The sequence below is a fragment of the Ctenopharyngodon idella genome, chromosome 3 (assembly GCF_019924925.1).
Source record: "Ctenopharyngodon idella isolate HZGC_01 chromosome 3, HZGC01, whole genome shotgun sequence".
In the NCBI taxonomy this organism is placed as follows: Eukaryota; Metazoa; Chordata; class Actinopteri; order Cypriniformes; family Xenocyprididae; genus Ctenopharyngodon; species Ctenopharyngodon idella.
In genome coordinates this window covers 40,647,938-40,668,692 of record NC_067222.1, presented here as the reverse complement: position 1 = coordinate 40,668,692, position 20,755 = coordinate 40,647,938, and the positions used below count along the sequence as shown (strand labels likewise).

Here is a 20,755-nt window from a genome sequence, read left to right as displayed (position 1 = left end):
TTATTTCCCCTTCTACCTAATGTAAAGTGCATTTTAAAATTATTCATGATATGTATCCAGCTAAGATTTAATGTGGATTCAAACACTTGCCAAATTTGTAATAATGATACTGCAACTGTTGATCAATCATTTTTGACATTGAATTTGGTTAATATATTTTGGACTGAGGTATTTATTTGGATAATATAAAACAAAACAAAAAATCTATTTTTTCTATCTATTACTTGCTGAAATTTGGACTACATTTGTAGGACAAAAAATGTGGACTTTGTTATAAATTGTTTACTTATTATGTTATAAAACAGCACCCCAGCTTAATGAATTTAAAAAGAGCGAACCCTAAATATACTTTATATGTAGGCCTTAAAAATTATGAGAAGTTATAAACCCAGGAAATTATTTGATTTGTTTAACCATTGTTATTTTGTTTAACCCTCAACAGTGTACTCTATATGTATTTATACAACAGTTCTGGTTCTCGAATCTGATTGGCTGAGAGCCTTCTCCAGATATTCTACCAGTATCACCATGGGAACCATTTCACTGTTTGTATCCGCTTGCAGCGTTTAGATATTTAGAACTCAAATATGCAACTTATAAACATGCAAAAAATAAATAAATAAATAAATAAATAAAATTCAATAAGAAAAGTCATCAAGAAATCATGACTTATTTTGTTATTTTGTAATGTATGTGAAAAATCCTGCCAACTTTGACACTTGCATTGAAGATCATGTGAGACAATTTTGGTTTAAAAAAATGTTAATTTGAAGAAGCAAATCATTCCTAAAAAACTTGATCAAACTCATCTGATATGGTCAGTGTAACTTCATCACTGCACTTTATCATGCACTATATCTGAACGAGGGCATATGAAGACATAAATCACTCACAGTTTCATTGACTCTCACCTCTGACTGAGATCCAGCTCTTGGGCGACTCTCCTCTCGTTGGGTGTTTGCAGTAGTAGAAACCCTCATGTGACTTTGAGACAGTAGGGATGATCATCTCTGTAGTTTGACTCTGGATGAGTGATCCATCTTTATAGAAATCAGCTCTGAGGTTTGATGGGTTTGTATGTTGATATAAACAGTGTAGAGTCAGAATATCTCCTTCAGTCACAGGATGAACAGGACTCTCCAGAACCACACCAGCTACAGAAACACAGAAAACATGTGCTGATTGCATAAAGAGTAAGATTATATGATCAATATGGTAACATAAAACATAGGTTTCTATATTTCCTGACAAAACTAGATTTTTATTATAGCTTGTGCATTAAGTTTTTTGTTGGTTTGTTTATTTGTTTGCTTTTTGCCCATTGATGCTTCCTGCTCTTGTTAAATCAGCCTGTTTATGCACTGATTGTAAACTGTCAGTGAAATGAATAAATACAGAAACACAGACTCACAGTGCACAGAGATATTAACAGGATGATATTTCTCTCCAGATTCAGACTGACACCAGTACACTCCAGTGTCTGATGTGATGGTGGAGCTGATTTTACATGTAGATCCTGTTTGTGATCCAAACACTGATGATGAACAATCTTCCAGCCCCCGACTGTCTGTGTATCTTCTGACTGTCCATCCATCAGAGTTACTCTTGTTCTCACAGCTCAGAGAGAGAGAGACAAATGTGAAGTGTTGAGTTCTGCTGGGACTGATGATCAGAGAGACTGGAGGAGAAACACCTGACAACACAATTACAGCTATAATTTCTCAGATTTGAGCAAAAGAATTTCCTTTATTAAAGACAAACCAATCGTTTAAGTTCTGCATGAACTCACCAGTGACCCACAGTGGTTGTGTGTTGCTGTATGGTGTTTTATAGGCTGGTTTTCCTCTCTCTGCTCTACACACATAAACTCCTGTGTGGTTTAGAGCAGCAGAACTGACAGTGTATTTTCCTCCAGATCCTCTGCTGCTGTCTGAGAGGAGCTTATAGCGATTGCTGATGTCTGAAAAATAAGAGAATGTGAAGTTAACACTTTAAAGTGGAACTTTGCCGATTTCAACCCGCTTTGTGTTGTTATAGTGTTTGTAGTAAATGTAAATGAACAGTGTTTACTCATTTTCTGTGTTATCTGGACTGAGTTATTCATATTTATTTGTCAGCAAAAGTCTGCCAGATAATGCATTGTATGTACACTACCAGTCAAAAGTTTTTGAATTTTATTTTATCCTTCAGAAATTATTCTAATATGCTGATTTGCTGCTCAAGAAACATTTATTATTATTATCAATGTTGAGTACAATTTTTTTCAGGATTATTTGATGAATAGAAAGTTCAAAAGAACAGCATTTATCTGAAACAGAAAAGCTTTTGCAACATTATAAATGTCTATACTGTCACTTTTGATCAGTTTAATGCATCCTTGCTGAATAAAAGTATTCATTTCTTAATTTCTTTCCAAAAAAAAAAAAGAACTCTTACTGACCCGGAGGAACGGTGAAGATAATGTTACAAAAGCTTTCTATTTCAGATAAATGCTGTTCTTTTGAACTTTCAATTAAATCAAATAATCCTGAAAAAAATTTGTACTCAACTGTTTTCAACATTGATAATAATAATAAATGCTTCTTGAGCAAATCATCATATTAGAATGATTTCTGAAGGATCATGTGACACTGAATACTGGAGTACTGATGATAAAAATTCAGCTTTACCAACACAATTGCATTTTAAAATATATTCAAATAGAAAACAGTTATTTTAAATTGTATTATTATATACAGCAATATTACTGTTTTGCTGTATTTCGGATCAAATAAATGAAGCCTTGGTGAGCAGAAGAGACTTCTTTTAAAAACATTAAAAAATTATTAAAAAACTTTTGACCTGTAGTTTATGTAAGAGTTTTAACATCTCCAGGGCTTTTGAGAAAAATTAATATTTCAGACTTGAATAAAATCAGTTAATTCAGATGATACAATATGAAGCACATTATAACTGACCTGATGAGCCAGTTTCAGTTTGAGTGAACCAGCTGAATGTCCAGCCTGTAGAGGAGCCGTTAACCTCACAGATCAGAGTCACTGGATCTCCTTCAGTCAACCACTTCTGAGGAGAAACACTTAAAACTGCTCTGGGATCTGAAATTGACAAATCACTCATTAATAACATGTTAAACTTGTGTGTGTTTATGAAGAGATGATCAAACTCACCTGATACTGTCAGTGTAACTTCATTACTGAAGTGCGAGCTGCGTCGTGATCCTTCAATCTCTGCTCCATAACAGGAGTATTTACCAGCATCAGATTTAGAAACAGACCTGAATGTGTGTTCCTGTAGTTCACTGAAAAAACTAAATGAACTTCCTTTATACCAGCTGTACCTCCAGCTAGTGACTCCATCATCATATATGTCACATCTGAGAGTAACTGAGTCTCCAGTGAACACTGAACTCTGTGGCTCAACAGTCAGAGTTGGTTTGGGAGGATCTGTCAATATAATGTCAGTGGGAGCATGAGATGTGAAAGATGTTTTTCAGCAGATCTTATTCTCTTTCTGGTAAATTATTAGTGCATTTTGATTTCACAGACAATGTAATACAGCTGCTGACAGCAATTACAGGAACAAACAATTGAACATTCACTCAACACAATGCAAAGAGTTAAAGGACAACAAAGGTGAAAAGACCAGGTGAGGTTCAAACCCACAGGGTAGGTAACACACACAGTTTCAGCCAATCTCATGTTAATCTTGAGTACCTATAGAGTAGTATTGCATCCTTCATATCTCCAAAAAGTCTTTAGTTTTATCATATTTATAAAAGATACATACACTGCACCAAGTCTTTCCGAAAAAAGCCGAGCTCCTGGAGGCGTGCCTGCCGTGGGCAGAGCTAAAGAGTCATGAGCGTGCGCAGCTTTTGCTTAGAGATCATTATAAATAAAAAGGGAACAAAAACGTTCATATTGTTTTACATTATATGCACTTGTGCGCCGATTGCCAACAAAACACAGACATTTGATGCAGTTTTACTCACGGCCCGTGATCTGCAAATCCAGCGCCGAACTGGGACTTGTTTACAAATTATTCATCACTGAAATCCCGGGAACAAACAAACATACGTGCACAACTCCGTTGCTGCCCCGGAAAAACAAACTTCATCCACTGTTCCCTTAACGCTGGGAAAAAGGCAATCTTTCGCTCACAACCAAAAACACACTCCTTTGGTGACATTGTTGAAAAATCTCTCGGCTTCCGTATCCTGAACGAAGCGCGTTGATGGGCGTGCTCTTGCTCTGGGTAATGTGTGTGCGCACGCTTATCAGGGAGAAGTGCCCATACAAGGAATTCCACCCTTTATTACGTGATAAGGGCCATACTCAAAAAAAACTCCCCGAAACATATCCGAAACAGGAAGTAGAGTATTTGGCACAGAAATACTCCGTCATACGTCCAACTCGTGTTTTGAAACTTTGGCCATGTTTAGCATGAGAATGCAACTCTTTAACAGTGTAAATAAGTTAGAATTCATGAAATAGCATTAGACCCTCCCTTTTAGGTTAGAAGTCCTGAGCTCAAAGCAGGGTTTCACACCACCTACATCTACACCAGCAGTCAAAGAGACACACAGGATCAGTTACCAAAGTGCTGCAAATTGTTGTTGTAGTTCAAAGGACTAGATAGTGTCTTACTGATATATTCAAGACAAAGTAAATGTCAAAAGATATTTTTCTATATTCTTCATAACAAAATTAGGCCATGCAATATTTCTGAAGAATTTGGCATTTTTGTGATTGAATCCTATAACTTTAAGAAGTTATTTACAATAATTTTTAAGAACATTGTTTTCAGGAATATTAAACTCTCTCTCTCTCTCCTCTCCACCTATAGCTGGTGTGTGGTGAGCCACTGGTGCCGTTATTCTGTGGCTGCCGTCGCTTCATTCATGTGGATACTGCACATTGGTTGAGGAGAAACTCCCTGATATGATTGTAAAGTGCTTTGGATGTACAGTAGTACATAGTAAAGTGCTATATAAATGCCTCATTCATTCATTCATTCATACTTCTTAAATTTTTGTCTTAAGAACAATCTTAAGAGAAAAGATAAGAACATTCTTAAGAAAAGTTTTTGTGAATACAAAATATTCTCATCTTTTTTTACAAGAACAACAAGAAGAAAATAGCAGTGAAGAATAATTTTATTCTTAAGAGTGTTTCATGAATCCGGCCCCTGGTTTGTAACAGAATCACCCATTTGTGATGAAATTTATTAATCAAATTCACTCACCTTTAGTGTGTCCAGAGTGGATGTTTGAAATCAGCACTGAAAACACAAAGTAAAAAAAAAAACACTCATAAAAGATTGTGTATTTTTAAATGTTCCTGGAAAAGATCATCAAACTCATCCATTGGTTATTTTGAGAGAATTTCTGTGGGATCTTATTTTCAAAGTTCTTCCGGTGAGGGAACCAGCTGTGTTTCTCTTATGGGTCACTGTGACGTCTTCTGTTTGTAAATTAGCTTCAGGTATAAAGGTCTGTATATAAAGGTCTGTATATATATTCAGATTCTCTGAAGATCGACAGATGAACATCATTGATGAAGATCTGTGATAAACTGCTACCTTCAGTAAATTCTTCTCCCCATAAGATCTCTGGTCAAACTTACTTATTTTATGCATTAGAGAAACCTAATACATTGGCAAACCACAAAGTGACACCTCAGCCAAATACAGGAAAATCTAATGATTATTGAACATGGAGCTGATCAACTTTGTATTATACAGTACTATAGGCATTTTATAAGTGCTTGTGAAACACCATAATTTCACTCTCACATGTTTTTTGGATTCACACCACAGAAATGTTATTTTAAATTTTATCATTACAGCAGAGAGAACATGAAATTAAGAAACTTGAAGCCAACAGTCTGATCTAAACTCTGATTAAAGATAAACTCTTACTAACTGCATACTAGTGAACATCTACTGAAGACTAACTAATGAACATCTACTGAAGACTAACTAGTGAACATCTACTGAAGACTCACTAGTGAATATCTACTGAAGACTAACTAGTGAACATCTACTGAAGACTCACTAGTGAATATCTACTGAAGACTAACTAGTGAACATCTACTGAAGACTAACTAGTGAACATCTACTGAAGACTCACTAGTGAACATCTACTGAAGACTCACTAGTGAACATCTACTGAAGACTCACTAGTGAATATCTACTGAAGACTAACTAGTGAACATCTACTGAAGACTAACTAGCGAACATCTACTGAAGACTCACTAGTGAATATCTACTTAAGGCATCATGAACAGCAAACTGTACAAAACAAAGCAACAGAACTGATTCAACAAACACTATTACAAAAACAAAACTGAGTGACTGAACAAACAGACTGACTCAAACACAACAGAGTTCATTTCTCTTTCACAAACAGCACTAACTGCATACTTCCTCTCTCAAGCTCGTATTTTACCCATATATCATCAACTAGAGCTGGATCTGAAACTCTGAGAGCAGCATGAAAAAAAAAAAAATCCAAGAACACTAAATAACTTTAGATCCTTTACATAATATAACAGCAGTGAACATCCACTGAAACACATATGGAGGAAATAATACTCACAGAGCACAAGAGGAAGTTGACTGAGCTCCATACTGACTGAATAATGACAGACGGTTAAAGACACAGACTGAGTTAAAGCCTCAAGACTTCCTGATATCTACAGTCAGATCTTTAGGAACATAATGACAGATTAAACACATACAAATGTACCTCATGTGTTACATATGTTTACATATGTTACATACATGTTTTCAGAAAATGTCACACAAGTTTATGTTGAAATGTTGTCAGGACTCATTCAGTATCAAACTGAAGAGCATCAGTTTGCCATTATGAGAAGTAATACACTTGTGTGTTTAAAGGACAAGGAAAAGGAAACAATACTTTGATGGATATTTATTGTAATTATGGTATTAACTGTATTTATGTGACAGGTATACAAAGTTTACTGTTAAATATATACACACATCTAAATATTATATATATATATATATATATATATATATATATATATTATTGTTATAATTCACACAAAATTGTTTATTTTCATACACCTGATATGACTGCCTGATTTATATGAGTGTTTTCCCCTTTAATTGTGGTGATGTCATCATGAGTCAATATGATTTCCTGTTCTGTCCCCTCCTCTTCCTGTTGCATTTGGAAATGCATGGAAGAGGTGAGTTGTAATCTGACTCCTGATAATCTTAATTCATTTTAATTATTGCTCTATATGTCTATATTTTCACTCTAATTCATGTGTATAATGTTATGTTTATTCCATCTTATTGAATGAGTTAAAGGAACACCGGCAGAGGTGGCGAAAGTAGGAGGCAGTAAGCCCTTAGTTGCAGTCCGTTCTTTGTCTAGCTTTGTTTGTGTTACTTAGTGTTTGTAGGTTACTTTCCTGGTGATTTCCCTGTTCCTTGTTCAGATTACTCCATTAAATGTTCTTGAAGATATCTCCTTCATTGTGCGTTTGAATCCTGCAACCCCGGCATGACAGAAGCTAGACCCAAAACAGAAGACAGGACCCAGAAAAGACAATTGAATGGGCTGAGCTGCAGAGATCTGCTGAAGATCATCTTCTCTTCTCCCTCCAACAGAGTGGTAGGCCTCTGGAACAACATGTTGAGTTTTTGCTGTATTACAATCTGGTGAGCTGGAACACTCATATGCTCAAGGCCTGTTTTCAGGAGGGACTGGATGATGAACTGAATCAGTTTCTTTCTCCTGGTAAAAGCAGCTCTTCTTTGGTTGAATATATTAATTATGTCCTCTGGCTTAAAGGTTCTGATTTTGTTATTGAGGAAATTAATGAGGACATTCCCAGCTGTCATTCAGTGCCATCCCGAAAACATTTGGGTACTCCAGCAAACCTCAAGCCTGCGTCCAAGCCCTTCACAGACCTTACCATCAGGGCTTCCACTCCAAAGTCTGCTCCCAAGTCCATTCCAGAGCCTCGTCCCAATATGGCCACCATTCCAGAGCCTCATCCCATGATGGCCACACCTGGAAATGAGTCCTCTCCAGAACCTGTGAAGGACTTATGGCTAATGGACGTTTGGTCAGAGCCAAGTTGGCATTTGTATCGCGATGCAAAGGTTCTAACATATTTGCATCAGTAAAAACGATTTATTAATACATAATTATTAGTAGATGCGCAATACTTTTATTATTTAGAAAGTGACCAATAATTTGTGACAAATATTTTTAAATATAGATTGATTTCTTCTCTCGAAACTGTTTTCCAAGTGCATTCTCTCATCACCACTGCTGCTATGTGAATATGACGCATCACAACACTACGGAGATAATTGATATGGCACTTCAGAAGGCATTAAGTTAATTTATGATTTGCTGTCTGTCTGAACCAAAGAAATAAAAGCGAACTATCTGTATTCTGTACCCATATTCAGGGCCCTATGATTTCCGCGATGCAGAAAACACAGGCGGAATCCATTCATAAAAACGGAGTTTACCGTATGATGCGGAATGTCATGGAATTTGTCAAATTTTGGATGAATAAATCAAAAGTAGGGGGGGTACACTTACATCAATTTGAGATATGGACTAGTGTCTGTGAATATTAAACTGCAAGAAGACAAATTGAAACAGAAATATAGCCATATTACTATTGTAGTGTACTATGTAGTCACTATTGTACGGTATAATGTATTTCTTAATGACAATGTAATACTAGTACAATAATTATTAAGACTTTAGTTTTGAAGGAATAATCACACAATTTTACAGTAACAGTAAACTTTGTTTGCAAAAATCATAGCCCTATTATTGTAAATGAATTAATAAAGTTGCTTTTTATTAATTCAATTAATTAGACATGTTTTTGATTAAACCATTAAATCCAGAAAAAATCCAGAAAAATTAAAACAGAAAACAGAATTTGGTAAAAAATAAAATGGAGTATTTCAAGTATTTCATAGAGCCCTACATTGAATTGCATAGCATATTTTTTTTCCATTGCATTTTATCGCATTGTGTTGAATCGAATCAAAATCAGATCGCATCGCATCGTAATAGGGGTGAATCATATTGCATCGGTAGCTGCTTCACATGAATCTTTAATGTATCGTATCGTTGGCTATACATCGAGATGCGTATCGCATCGGCCTCAGTTATGGAGATGCACATCCCTACCGTATACAGCCAAGGAGGCCATCCCTGAACTGTCGGCTCCACCCTGGCCCCCTGAACTGCCTGCGCCACCATGGCCTCCTGAACCAGCGCCACCCTGGTGGCTCCCTGAGCTGCCAGCACCACCCTGGGCCCCAGAACTGCCCGCACCTCCCTTAATCCCTGTACTACTGGTACTGCCCTGGAGGCTTCCCGCCCTGCCTAAGACTCTCCTAGTCAGCCTCCAGGGCCCCCACCCCTTGGGGTTTGGTTTACTCCACTGCATTCCCTTCCTCCAGAGTCCCCGCCCTCCCTCCTCTGTTGGACTGTCCTTGTACAGCGCGAGGACACGCCTTTTTGGGAGGGGGCATACTGTCACGTTTAGAGTTTGTTTTAATCTTAAGAACATCTAAGTGTACTTAACTGTGCTATTTTGAGACACCATGAATTTGAACTAAAATGTGCTTTTAACATACTATCTCTGTATTAAAAATAATGTATTTAGTTACCTCTTGTAGTACACTTGAACCCATCTTTCATACACTTTTAAATGTGCTCATCAGACATAGGAAATACACTTAAGAATTATTTAAAATATAAGAATAATATATACAAAATGTATTCATAATGTTGTAGGCAATAAATTATAAATACATTTTGTATATATTCATTATATATTAATCTTATATTTGAAATACATCATAAGTCTATTTTCTATGTCTGATAAGTATATTTAAAAGTGCATGATAGATGGGTGCAAGTATACTACAAGTGGTAACTAAATACATTTTTTTTAATACAGAGGTAGTATGTTAAAAGCACAGTTTAGTTCATATTCACAGTGTCTCAAAATAGCACAGTTGAGTACACTTAGATGTTCTTAAGATTATCTTAAGAAGTACTAAAGAAGAGCTTTTAGTATATTAAGTACTAAATTAGTGCACAAAAATAGAGCACTTTAAGTACATTATGGAAGTGTACTGAAATAAAGTGTATTTTACTGCACTAAATATATTTAAATTGTGCTTTTTGGACACACTTAATATATTAAAATGATACTATACTAAGTGCATATTAAATGTATTATTTTGAAACAACTTGAAGTATAATAAGCGTATTTCAAGATGTACTTAAGTTCAATTTTAAGCTATTTGCAATATATTAAATACATTGAAATTGTGTTAAAATGGACCCATTTTAAGTACGTTTAGTGCAATGTAAGTATTTCTTCTGCTATTACAGTTAGAGTATATTTGAAGTATTGTTTTAATGTGCTTTATGTCCATTTCCAATACAATTTCAGGTCATTACAAATGCATTAGCATAACACTACTTGGTTTATTATAAAGCTGTTTTTATCTATATATACACACACATACATACACTTTGAAATCTAAAAACTTTGATGCACTACATATTGTGTACACCATTACAAATATTCTTACAGTACATTAAAAAAGTACAGCAGCATTTAATCTTTTGACCAAAATACATTTAAATAAATAAATAATAATAATAATAAAAAAAACATTTCAGTTATATTACTGAAAAGTACAGAATTTTACATCAATGAATAAGAATTACAATGCAATTTTCTGAAAAAGTCACTGAAAAACAAACTACAGAAGTGAATAGTGCTTTATCACAGGATCTGTGGAAGGGAAAAATAATTTGTATAAAATTAACAAATGAATAACATTTTTGCATCCATGATTGAATATACAGTGTTTTATAATTTGCATTGATATTCATTAGAATTTTGTTGACTTCTCAGTTAACCTTTTGACTATATCCTCAAGCTTGACATATCAGTGTCCATTTTTATCCTCCTGTCTGTCGTCACTATGCAGCACTCTGAGTTACACTGAACATAATTTACAGTGAGCAGAGTTCAATCACAGAGTCACTGATATTGATATTTGAAGCAATAAAGCAACCTGTGAGTATTACAGGGTATGTTGCATATTGATAATTGTGGTTTATTTGAACCTAGGGTAATTCCCATGATTGTGTATTTTGTGGTTATGCTAACATGCACTCTCTACACCTCTGTTGCAAAGATTTAAAGAAATTAGAAGTTTGCAAAATATTGTATGCCAAGGCAACTACGACAAATACCCTGCAGCTTTACCAAAACAGAAACAATTAAAAAAATAAAAAAACTTTTACATGAATGACTCAAAGGAAGCACAAATTATACACCTGCACTATAAAAAAAAAAAAAAAAAAAAAAAAGTTGAGAAACCGTCTCGGGTTACTTGTGTAACCCTGGTTCCCTGAATAGGGAACGAGACGCTACGTCATATGACGTTATGGGAACCTTCTGCGTGATTGCGTCGTGAAGCACTCTTGTATCTAACCAATGATGACACGAGACGTCAGAGGCGGGTGACGTCACGGACCAGGAAACTATAAAGCATACCCAGAACAAAGAACACTAGCTTCTGGATTACGGCTGAAGCAAGATGCTCACAGGTATGCCAGGGATACGGCAACGCGACGTAGCGTCTCGTTCCCTATTCAGGGAACCAGGGTTACACAAGTAACCCGAGACTTTCCCTTTCATGGGAACTGTCGACGCTACGTCATATGACGTTATGGGAACACTGTCCCAACTACGCCGTAGAACCAAGTACCTGTCTGTTATCTTGTAGACAGAACTGACGACCCCAGAGTGGAGCCTATATCCAGGTTATAAAACCTAATAAATGTGTGCTGGGATGACCATCCAGCTGAATCACATGTGTCATTAATGGATACTCCTGACATTAAGGCCTTTGAGGCCGCCATACCCCTAGTAGTGGACACGGACAGCTAATGGAGATGGCTGTCCGGCCGCCTCATAAGCAAGTGAGATAGCCTCGACCACCCACTTGCTCATTCTCTGCTTAGATGCTAGGCCTCCTTTCTTAGGAGACCCGTAACACACAAACAATTGATCTTTTTTACGCCACAGGGCAGCTCTGTGGACATATGCATCTAAAGCCCTCACTGGGCAGAGCAGATTGAGTTTCTCCTGATCCGAAGTCTCGAAGGGAGGAGGATAGAAGGCCTGGAGCACAATAGGACCTGGGACATTGGTGGGGACCTTCGGCACATAGCCAGGTCTAGCATGAAGGAATGCCTTCACCATTCCTGGGGCAAATTCCAGGTAAGATGGAGCAACTGAAAGTGCTTGTAAGTCTCCTATCCTTTTCAGGGAAGTGATAGCAAGTAAGTAGATAGTTTTTAGAGTGAGGAACTTTTCTGGAACCTCCTCTAATGGTTCGAAGGGAGCCTCGGCTAACCCTTGCAATACCACGGCCAAGTCCCAGGCCGGCCTTGTGCGCACTGGAGGCCTCAACCTCAGTGTACCACGGAGGAAGCATGTGACGAGGGGGTCTCGTCCTACCGAGGAATCCCCCTCAAGAGGAGCATGATAGGCCGAGATAGCCGCAACATAGACCTTTAAGGTTGAAGGAGATAGGCCCTCCGAGAATTTTTTTTGGAGGAATCTTAGCACGAAGCTTATAGAAGAGTGGACAGGGTCTGTATTATTTCGTCTACACCAAGTAGAAAATAAATTCCATTTATAGGAATACAAGGGTGAGGAGTTTCTCTGAAACTTCCTCTAGTGGTTCGAAGGGAGCCTCAGCTAACCCTTCTAATACCACGGCCAAGTCCCAGGCCGGAGTCCTTGTACGTACTGAAGGCCTCAGCCTCAGAGTACCACGGAGGAAGCGTATAAAAAAGGGGGGGGTCTCGACCTACCGAGGAATCCCCCAGAGGAGCATGGCCGAAATGGTCGCAACATAAACCTTCAAGGTTGAAGGGGATAAAAACATCCGAGAACTTGTCTTGGAGAAATTGAAGCACAAGGCTAACAGAAGAGTGGACAGGGTCCACATTGCTTTGTCTACACCAAGTAGAGAACATTTTTCATTTATACGCATACAACTTCCTCGTGGAGGGAGCTCTGGAGTGGAGTATGGTCTCCACAACCTCAGTTGGGAGACCAGCATCTATGATCCTAGCCCCCTCAGAGGCCAGGCCCACAGTCTCCGTAGTTCTGGGCGTGGATGAATTATCATGCCGCCCGCTTGAGACAGGAGGTCCTGCCTGAGAGGAAGCTCCATCAGAGAGCCATCTAGAAGTGACACTAGGTCTGAGAACCATATTTTGGTTGGCCAGTACGGGGCTATCAATATTAGACTGACCCCTTCCTGGCGTACTTTCTCCAGAACTCCCGGGAGCAGAGCGAACGGGGAAATGCATACAGATGCAGCCTCGGCCACGTCTATACCATGGCATCCAGACCCAGTGGTGCTGGATGAGATAGGGAGAACCACAGTGGACACTGGGTTGATTCCCCTGAAGCAAATAGGTCAACTTCCGCTCGACCAAAGTTTTCCAAAGTGAGCTCCACCACCTCAGGGTGGAGTCTCCATTCCCTGGGCCTCGGCCCCTGCCTCGACAGGGCGTCTGCTCCCACGTTTGATGCTCTGGGATGTAAGCTGCTCTCAGTGAGAGGAGCTTCCCATGGGCCCACAGGAGGATCCAACGGGCCAATTGCATAGTTTGCGAGACCGCAGACCCCCCTGATGGTTGATATGAGACCAACGACATGTTGTCCGTGCGGACCAACATGTGATGGGCCCTCAGGTCTGGGAGGAAGTATTTTACTGCAAGAAATACCGCCATCATTTCCAGCCGATTTATGTGCCAGGAACTCTGATGGTCCTCCCAGAGACCCTGAGCTGAGCGACCACTCATCACCCCAGCCCGTGAGGGAAGCATCCGTCGTAAGCATTACGCGACAACAAGGAACCACCAACACAGGTACTTGGGACAGGAACCAAGGCTTTTTCCACACGACCAGAGCACGAAGGCATCGCCGCGTGACTTTGATCATGCAAAAAGGATTTCCCCTCGGAGAAAACCCCTTGGTCCTGAGCCACCACTGCAAGGGTCTCATGTGCAGCAGGCCAAAAGGTATCCCGTTGGACGCAGCTGCCATGAGACCCAACAGTCTTTGAAACTGTTTAACAGTGAGTGACTGGCCTAGTTTCACCCCATTCACGGCATTAAGAATGGAACTCACACGAGCAGGAGACAGATGTGCCTGCATCGTGGTGGAGTCCCAAACTACCCCTAAGTAGTTGGTAATTTGAGCCGGAACCAGCACACTTTTCTTGGCATTGAGCCTCAGCACAAGCCTCTTCATGTGTGACAGAACAACATCTCGATGTTGAACTGCCAGATGTTCTGTTTGAGCTATAATCAACCAGTCGTCGATATAGTTCAGTACGCGGATGCCCTGGAGTCTCAGTGGAGCCAGAGCTGCATCCACGCACTTCGTAAATGTGCGGGGTGATAAGGGCGAAGGGAAGAACCCTGTACAGGTAAGCTTTGCCCCCGAAAGCAAACCTGAGGAACTTCCTGTGTTGAGGATGGATGGATACATGAAAGTAAGCATCTTTCAGGTCTATCGCAACAAACCAGTCCTCGGACCTGATCTGTGGGATAACCCTCCATCCTTCTTTGGAACAATGAAGCACTGGTTGTAAAACCCTGACAGCTTGCTGGGAGGAGAACCCCTTCTATAGCTCCTTTTTGCAAGAGCGTCATAACCTCCTGTTCCATTACCAGAGACTGCTCGGGGGCCACCACTGTGGGAAGGACCCCAATAAACTGGGGTGGGCGAGACCCGAATTTGTAACCCTTTTCTATTGTGAACAGCACCCATTTTGAAATATTTGGGAGAAGTTTCCATTCTGCCAGAAAATTTACTAAGGGAACCAGTCTCTCGAGACTGGCCTCTGGTGTTTTTTTGAGCACTTAACTCGGCGCCCTGAACCGGCAAGGAACAGCCGAATCAAGTGATGACCGGGTCAGTGGAGACCGCTGCGCCCTGAAGCACACTGGGTGGCAGGGTTAGCAGAACGGCCCCCTGAGGGCGCCAAAGAGGGATAGGTACCAAATATTTTAATACCCGACCCTCTCTGGAGGGGGCTGCCCTCCAATGTCCCTCGCCACTGGCATCAGGACCTCTTCGAAGCCTTCTTGGTGATAATTACAGTCCGCAGATCTGTGTTACCCCACAAAGACTTCAGCTGTGTCGCCTGTCCCTGTCCCCAAGCTTTCTGCGGGGGAGCATGGGTGGTGACACTTTCTTTGGATGAACGGTCAGACCAGTGCCCTGAAACGGCGAGCCGGCAGGGAACATCTGAACTGACCGCTCTACAAACCTCCTCTTTCTTGGAGGAACACTGGAAACCACTGCGCCCTGAAGCACACGAGGTGGCAGGGTGCCTCGGCAAGCGCGAGATCCGAGCCTTGCGTTAGACTTTTATTCCCTCGAGAATAAAGCCAACAGGAGTGGAGCTAAAAAACTCCCGCTAGTGCATGCTTCTCTTCGGGACATTTTTATGAATGAACACTGCTCACTGTCAGTTGTGAGCTGACGTGCATGCTCCACTCCCAGCAAACAACACATAAACCGCGTGTATCCCAACTCGCTTTATAATGTAGCACAGGGGGAAACGCGATTCAAGCTGCTGTCCACTATTGATTTGTTATAAACGTGTGATTTTTGAAACACGATATGTGTGTGAGGTGGCGAGTCCTCAGATCGATATCACAATATCCACCTCCTCAGAGCTGGACATGTGAAATACCGGTGCCTCAATCAGGTGGAAGAAACCGCAGAGCGTGCTTCCACCTGGGAGACGGCACTGAACCTGGCAGGTAAGGGCAGAGAAAGGGCGGCGCCCGTCTCTAATCCCTCTGTCAGATCCAATTGTGAACCCCATGAATGGAGCCTCCGCTCTGCCTCAGCAGAAGCGGGACCCAATCCGCGGGGAACACAGGAACACAGTGTTCTGAGAGTGAGTTACATAATACGTGTCTTTTTTATATATAAATATATGGACTGGTGTGAGATACTCTTGTCCTCAGACGAAGAGATTGTGACTTGTTTATGTAATAAGACAAACAACACCAAATAAGACACACGATAACACAGAGCGCTTGCTGAAGACAACAGAAGCTAGCGTTCTTTGTTCTGGGTATGCTTTATAGTTTCCTGGTCCGTGACGTCACCCGCCTCTGACGTCTCGTCTCATCATTGGTTAGATACAAGAGTGCTTCACGACGCAATCACGCAGAAGGTTCCCATAACGTCATATGACATAGCGTCGACAGTTCCCATGAAAGGGAACTTAAAAGTTTAAGGCAACAAACTTCAGCATATTTTTGTGTTTTCTCAACTAGTTATATTCAGTTTATACAACAATAAGTTGAGAAAACTCCAATTTCCTACAAAAACAAGTTAAGAAAACTCAAATATGTGCTGAAGTTTGTTGCCTTAAACTTTTAAGTTCTCAATTTTTGATGTTTTACAGTGTGGAATGGGAACATTGCTAATATTTTCCTTCCAAGATTGACAGAATCACCCTCTATTAGGCCTGATTCAAAAAAATCTCTATAACAGAGGTGATACGACATTAAAACACACTCTTCTTCGCTTGTCTCTGCACTAAGATTTCAGTTTTTTATTTTTTAATTTATGCAAACAGCATACATTTTCTTTATGCAAACAGCAACTAAAAACTTACCAGTAACTTCTGCGGGCAGCATCTTCATCTGGTCGCGTCTGATTGGTCAAATTGAATGTAGCTGCATTGAAAAAGACGCGGTGTTACACTTTGTATCAAAAATACAACTGGCACAGACAAGTAACGTTAATTAAATAGGCTACAAATCTTACCTGGAGTCACAAAATAACGGGGTTCCAAAAGCCACACGAAAGAAAAACTGAGATATTTTAATGTATCGTATCCCTCCGATGAAAGACGATTCACCAAAACTGTTCACGTTTCAAAAAGTCATTGCAATAAAAAAAAAAGTAATGCATATGAATCGCGTGGTCTCTTCCAAGTGTTATAAAGTGACACGATCACTCTATATAATGTAACAATTTAAATTTAATCTTCTATTAACATTCAAGGCACATAGACTACATTTGAAGCTACAGTTGACTACAACTACATTAGACTACAGTTGACCAACACTTTTGAAGAGACAGCACCAACTCCTGCGAGGACTTCAGAAGATGCAACATCTGGATCAACACGCACATTCGCAAATTTCTATATATCCTAATTATTGTTAATATGTAATTCATTTTTCCAGGAGATCTTTGCTTCTACCTTCAATTAAATTGCTAACAGTGATTGTAAATTAATTGCCTAAATTATTACATTATTAGCTAACTGCATTCTCCAAATTGTAATGTTGACATGCATTCTCTGTAAAGCTGCTTTGAAATGATATGTATTGTGAAAAGCGCTATACAAATAAATGTGAATTGAATTGAATTGAATTTGCACAGCTTATCTGGTAAACAGCTTCTCTCAGGTGAGTGGCTGCAGCTCATTATCATAAGAACCAATCAGAGCTGTTCAACGACCTTGGAACCAATCAGGTTTCGTCACGTGTGTTACACGTGTGGATTAAATTTAAACACAAGCAAATATATAGGTATTTTTTAAACGTCTTTGGAAATTGATTTATGATGTATTTCAAATAATATGATGTTGAAATCCTTGTGGGAATTCCAGTAGTACTCTATTACAATTAACATATCATGTAATGGACAACAGCCTTTTAAGTAGCATAACCTTTTACAAGTACAAATAAGTAAAACTGAACAACATATTAATTTTAAATATGCTTATGGCAATGCTTAATAGTTGACAAATGTTTATAATACATTAAGTTGGTATATTGTAAATGTTAAAATGTTTTTCAAAATATCTTTATTTTGAAAATATTAAAATTCTAAATATATAAATATTTAAAATAGGCTATATTGCAGTAGGCCTACACATGGTTATTAAGTACATTTAAACCCACTTAAAGCTGAATCTTTTTGCTATTTTCTTAAAGTACATATAAGAAATACTTTAAGTAAGAGTAACATAACTATATGTTTTCTGTAAATACACTAACTTCACTAAAAGTATACTTGTGTTTAGTATATTTTTTAAAAGTGTATCAAAGCATATATTTATTACCAATGTACTTCTAGTAAACTGTTTAGAAATTTATTAAAAGTATGCTTGTATTTAGCATATTCTTTAAAAATGTAACTAAGTATATATTTATTACCAGAACACTTCTAGTATACTGTTTGGAAATATATTAAAAGTGTGCTTGTTTTCAGAATATATGTTAAAAGTGTAACTAAGCATATATTTATTACCAACATACTTCTAGAATACTTTTTTTGAAATATATTAAAACTATGCTTGTGTTTAGCATATTTTTTAAAAGTGTAACTAAGCATATATTTTTTACCAAAGTACTTCTAGTTTACTTTTTAGAAATATATTGAAATGCAATTCAAAATATTTTTAATGCACTTCTAATAAGCATATTGGGAATACAAATGTATTATTAACAACTTGCATTTCAAGTATATTTTTAATACATTTAATACTAGGCCTACGTCTTTTTCACCTGTAATTTTTCTTGTAATTAATTCATTTTTACTGTATTTTTCATGAAAATCCATTAAAATAGAACTTAGTGATAGTATACATAAAAACCCAGTAAAATTTTATGTAAAGCATTCATAGCACACTTTTAAGTAATGCACTTATAAAACACTGTATATTTGGTTTACTTTTTCTGACTACACTTAAAATCATTTGAAGTGTTAGTGCTAATTAGTGCATTTATATTAAATATGTATAAGTATAGTTAAGTACCACAGTTGTGAAAATGTGTTTATAACTAGTACATTAGTAATATATTTGTAAGGAAATCAATGTCATTTAAACATAGGATTACTATATAAAAGTCTACTAAGATTGAACTAATTTTAAAGCATTGAAAGCACACTTTTAAGAAATACACTAATAAAACTCCTCTGTATATTTTTGCGGTAGTATACTTTATTTCAATGCGCTAAAAAACAATTTAAGTAGTAGTGGTATTTAGTATACTTTTCCAAGTGCAGTGAAGTACTACTGAAGTACAAATATACTTTGAATTAGTGTATTTATAGTGTATAACGTTGACACTTTTATTTAGCACCAAAATAAAGAATGTACTACAAATGTACTTGCTTGTATTTAAGTATTTTTTTAATGCACTCAAGTATACTTTTTTTCACCTGGGAAATCTGCAATGCCTGAACATGTAAAACATCCAGTCACCAACAAGTCACAACTTTAATCTTAAGAGACATTCATGAGAGGATTTTACAATGTGGAAGGAACTATATGCTTTCAAAGTTGCGACAAAAATTTTGGCTTCCTTCTGCAAACTCCGTGTTGAGGAAGTTTCTCTCCAGATGTGTGACATGTAGAAAAAGCAGAGCAAAGGCTGTAGAGCAGAAGACGTCAGAACTGCTGCATGACAGAATAATACCAGAACAACCACCATTTACTATTTTAGACTGAAGTCAGACAAGGTAGAAGTAATGTTAAAAGATATGGTGTATTGTTTACCTGCCTGACAACAAGAGCTGTGCATATTGAAGTTGCACATACACTGGACACAGACTCATGTTTAAATACCATCTGACGCTTTGTGTGCATGAAAGTTCAGGTGTCAATCATACAAAGTGACAACAGTACTAATTTCACAGGTGCTGAGTGTTACGTAACGTGTGTATATGAAGGCACAAGGACGAAGGAGAATACGAGGAGTAATATTTAACAGAAACAGGCAGGAACTCACTATACACAACTAAACATCAACGAGAACAGACCAGGACTAAAGGAGAACACAGGGAATAAATACAAGTCTCAAACAAAGGAACTAATGAGGGAGATAATGAACACAGGTGGAAACTAATTACATGATTAACAGACTGACAGACAGAAACTAGGTCAAACTAAGGAATACAACAGTGGACATGTAACACTGAGACTGAACTGCTCACAGCCTTCAACAGCAGAATCAATCAAATATTGAAAGCAATCTCATGCAGAAATGAATACAGTGTATATTCAACCCACCTTTTGGATCTCATTTCGGCGGAGTGTGGGAAAGACAGATAATGTCTGTCAGAAAAATCCTGAGACCTGTGCTGTGCTAGGGAGGCAAGGGAGGCAAAGCCTATCCAATATTCTGAGGTGGAAAATGGGAGAAGCACGATTTAATGTTAATAAAATTTCCAGTTATTCATTTAATTCCATGTCTCAGGATGTGTATTTCTTGATTGTAATTTCACCACTGAAATACACCCAGTACATCTTGTGTATTATTACTATTTGTATATTGTTCTTTCGTATGTTGTATAGTGTTATGCATGCCTGAACATTGGAACTACTAGATAATGTATTTTATCTAGGTGATGTTTAATATCAAATTACTCCTTGTTTAATGACTCACATTTTGGTGGACATCACAATACCATAGAATGCATTGTATGTTTGTTATATTTATCAGAGTATAAATGGACACAAACTTTCTAGTGAACTCCCCCATGCAAGTTAATTCACTTTCAAACAAAGGAAATCCCCTGCCAGAGAACTGCACCTTTCTCATTGGTCAAGCCAAGATTTGAAGGTGTTGACTGTCTGGAGA

The 20,755-nt window shown here is 38.2% G+C and overlaps 3 protein-coding genes across 13 annotated transcripts in view; all 3 read right to left on the bottom strand.

Moving 5' to 3' along the window:
* The window catches only part of LOC127508704 (Fc receptor-like protein 5), a 112,427-nt gene extending 105,751 nt beyond the window's left edge, over nt 1–6,676 (bottom strand). For 3 of the 6 annotated variants that reach the window (XM_051886904.1, XM_051886903.1, XM_051886900.1), the window contains exon 1: nt 6,599–6,616. Coding sequence is in view for 3 of the 6 variants with exons in the window: in XM_051886907.1 (XP_051742867.1) it covers nt 6,599–6,629 (31 nt within the window). In the remaining 3 variants the exon portion in view is untranslated. Of the gene's footprint in view, nt 1–6,598 lie in introns of all 6 variants that reach the window. The other 3 variants (XM_051886907.1, XM_051886898.1, XM_051886889.1) reach the window with 3 other exon arrangements.
* LOC127508703 (Fc receptor-like protein 5) overlaps nt 1–20,755 on the bottom strand; it is a 113,174-nt gene that overhangs the window by 48,729 nt on the left and 43,690 nt on the right. For 5 of the 6 annotated variants that reach the window (XM_051886879.1, XM_051886881.1, XM_051886884.1 and 2 more), the window contains exons 10-13: nt 2,958–3,095; nt 1,790–1,960; nt 1,412–1,693; nt 912–1,154 (exon numbers count right to left, since the gene is read on the bottom strand). In XM_051886879.1, coding sequence (XP_051742839.1) covers nt 912–1,154; nt 1,412–1,693; nt 1,790–1,960; nt 2,958–3,095 — 834 coding nt within the window. The remainder of the gene's footprint in view (nt 1–911; nt 1,155–1,411; nt 1,694–1,789; nt 1,961–2,957; nt 3,096–20,755) is intronic. The other variant, XM_051886883.1, reaches the window with a different exon arrangement.
* The window catches only part of LOC127508707 (Fc receptor-like protein 5), a 77,480-nt gene that overhangs the window by 48,613 nt on the left and 8,112 nt on the right, over nt 1–20,755 (bottom strand). Inside the window, exons 2-3 of the mRNA XM_051886915.1 lie at nt 5,245–5,280; nt 3,168–3,443 (exon numbers count right to left, since the gene is read on the bottom strand). Of these exons, the coding sequence (XP_051742875.1) occupies nt 3,168–3,443; nt 5,245–5,280 (312 nt within the window). The remainder of the gene's footprint in view (nt 1–3,167; nt 3,444–5,244; nt 5,281–20,755) is intronic.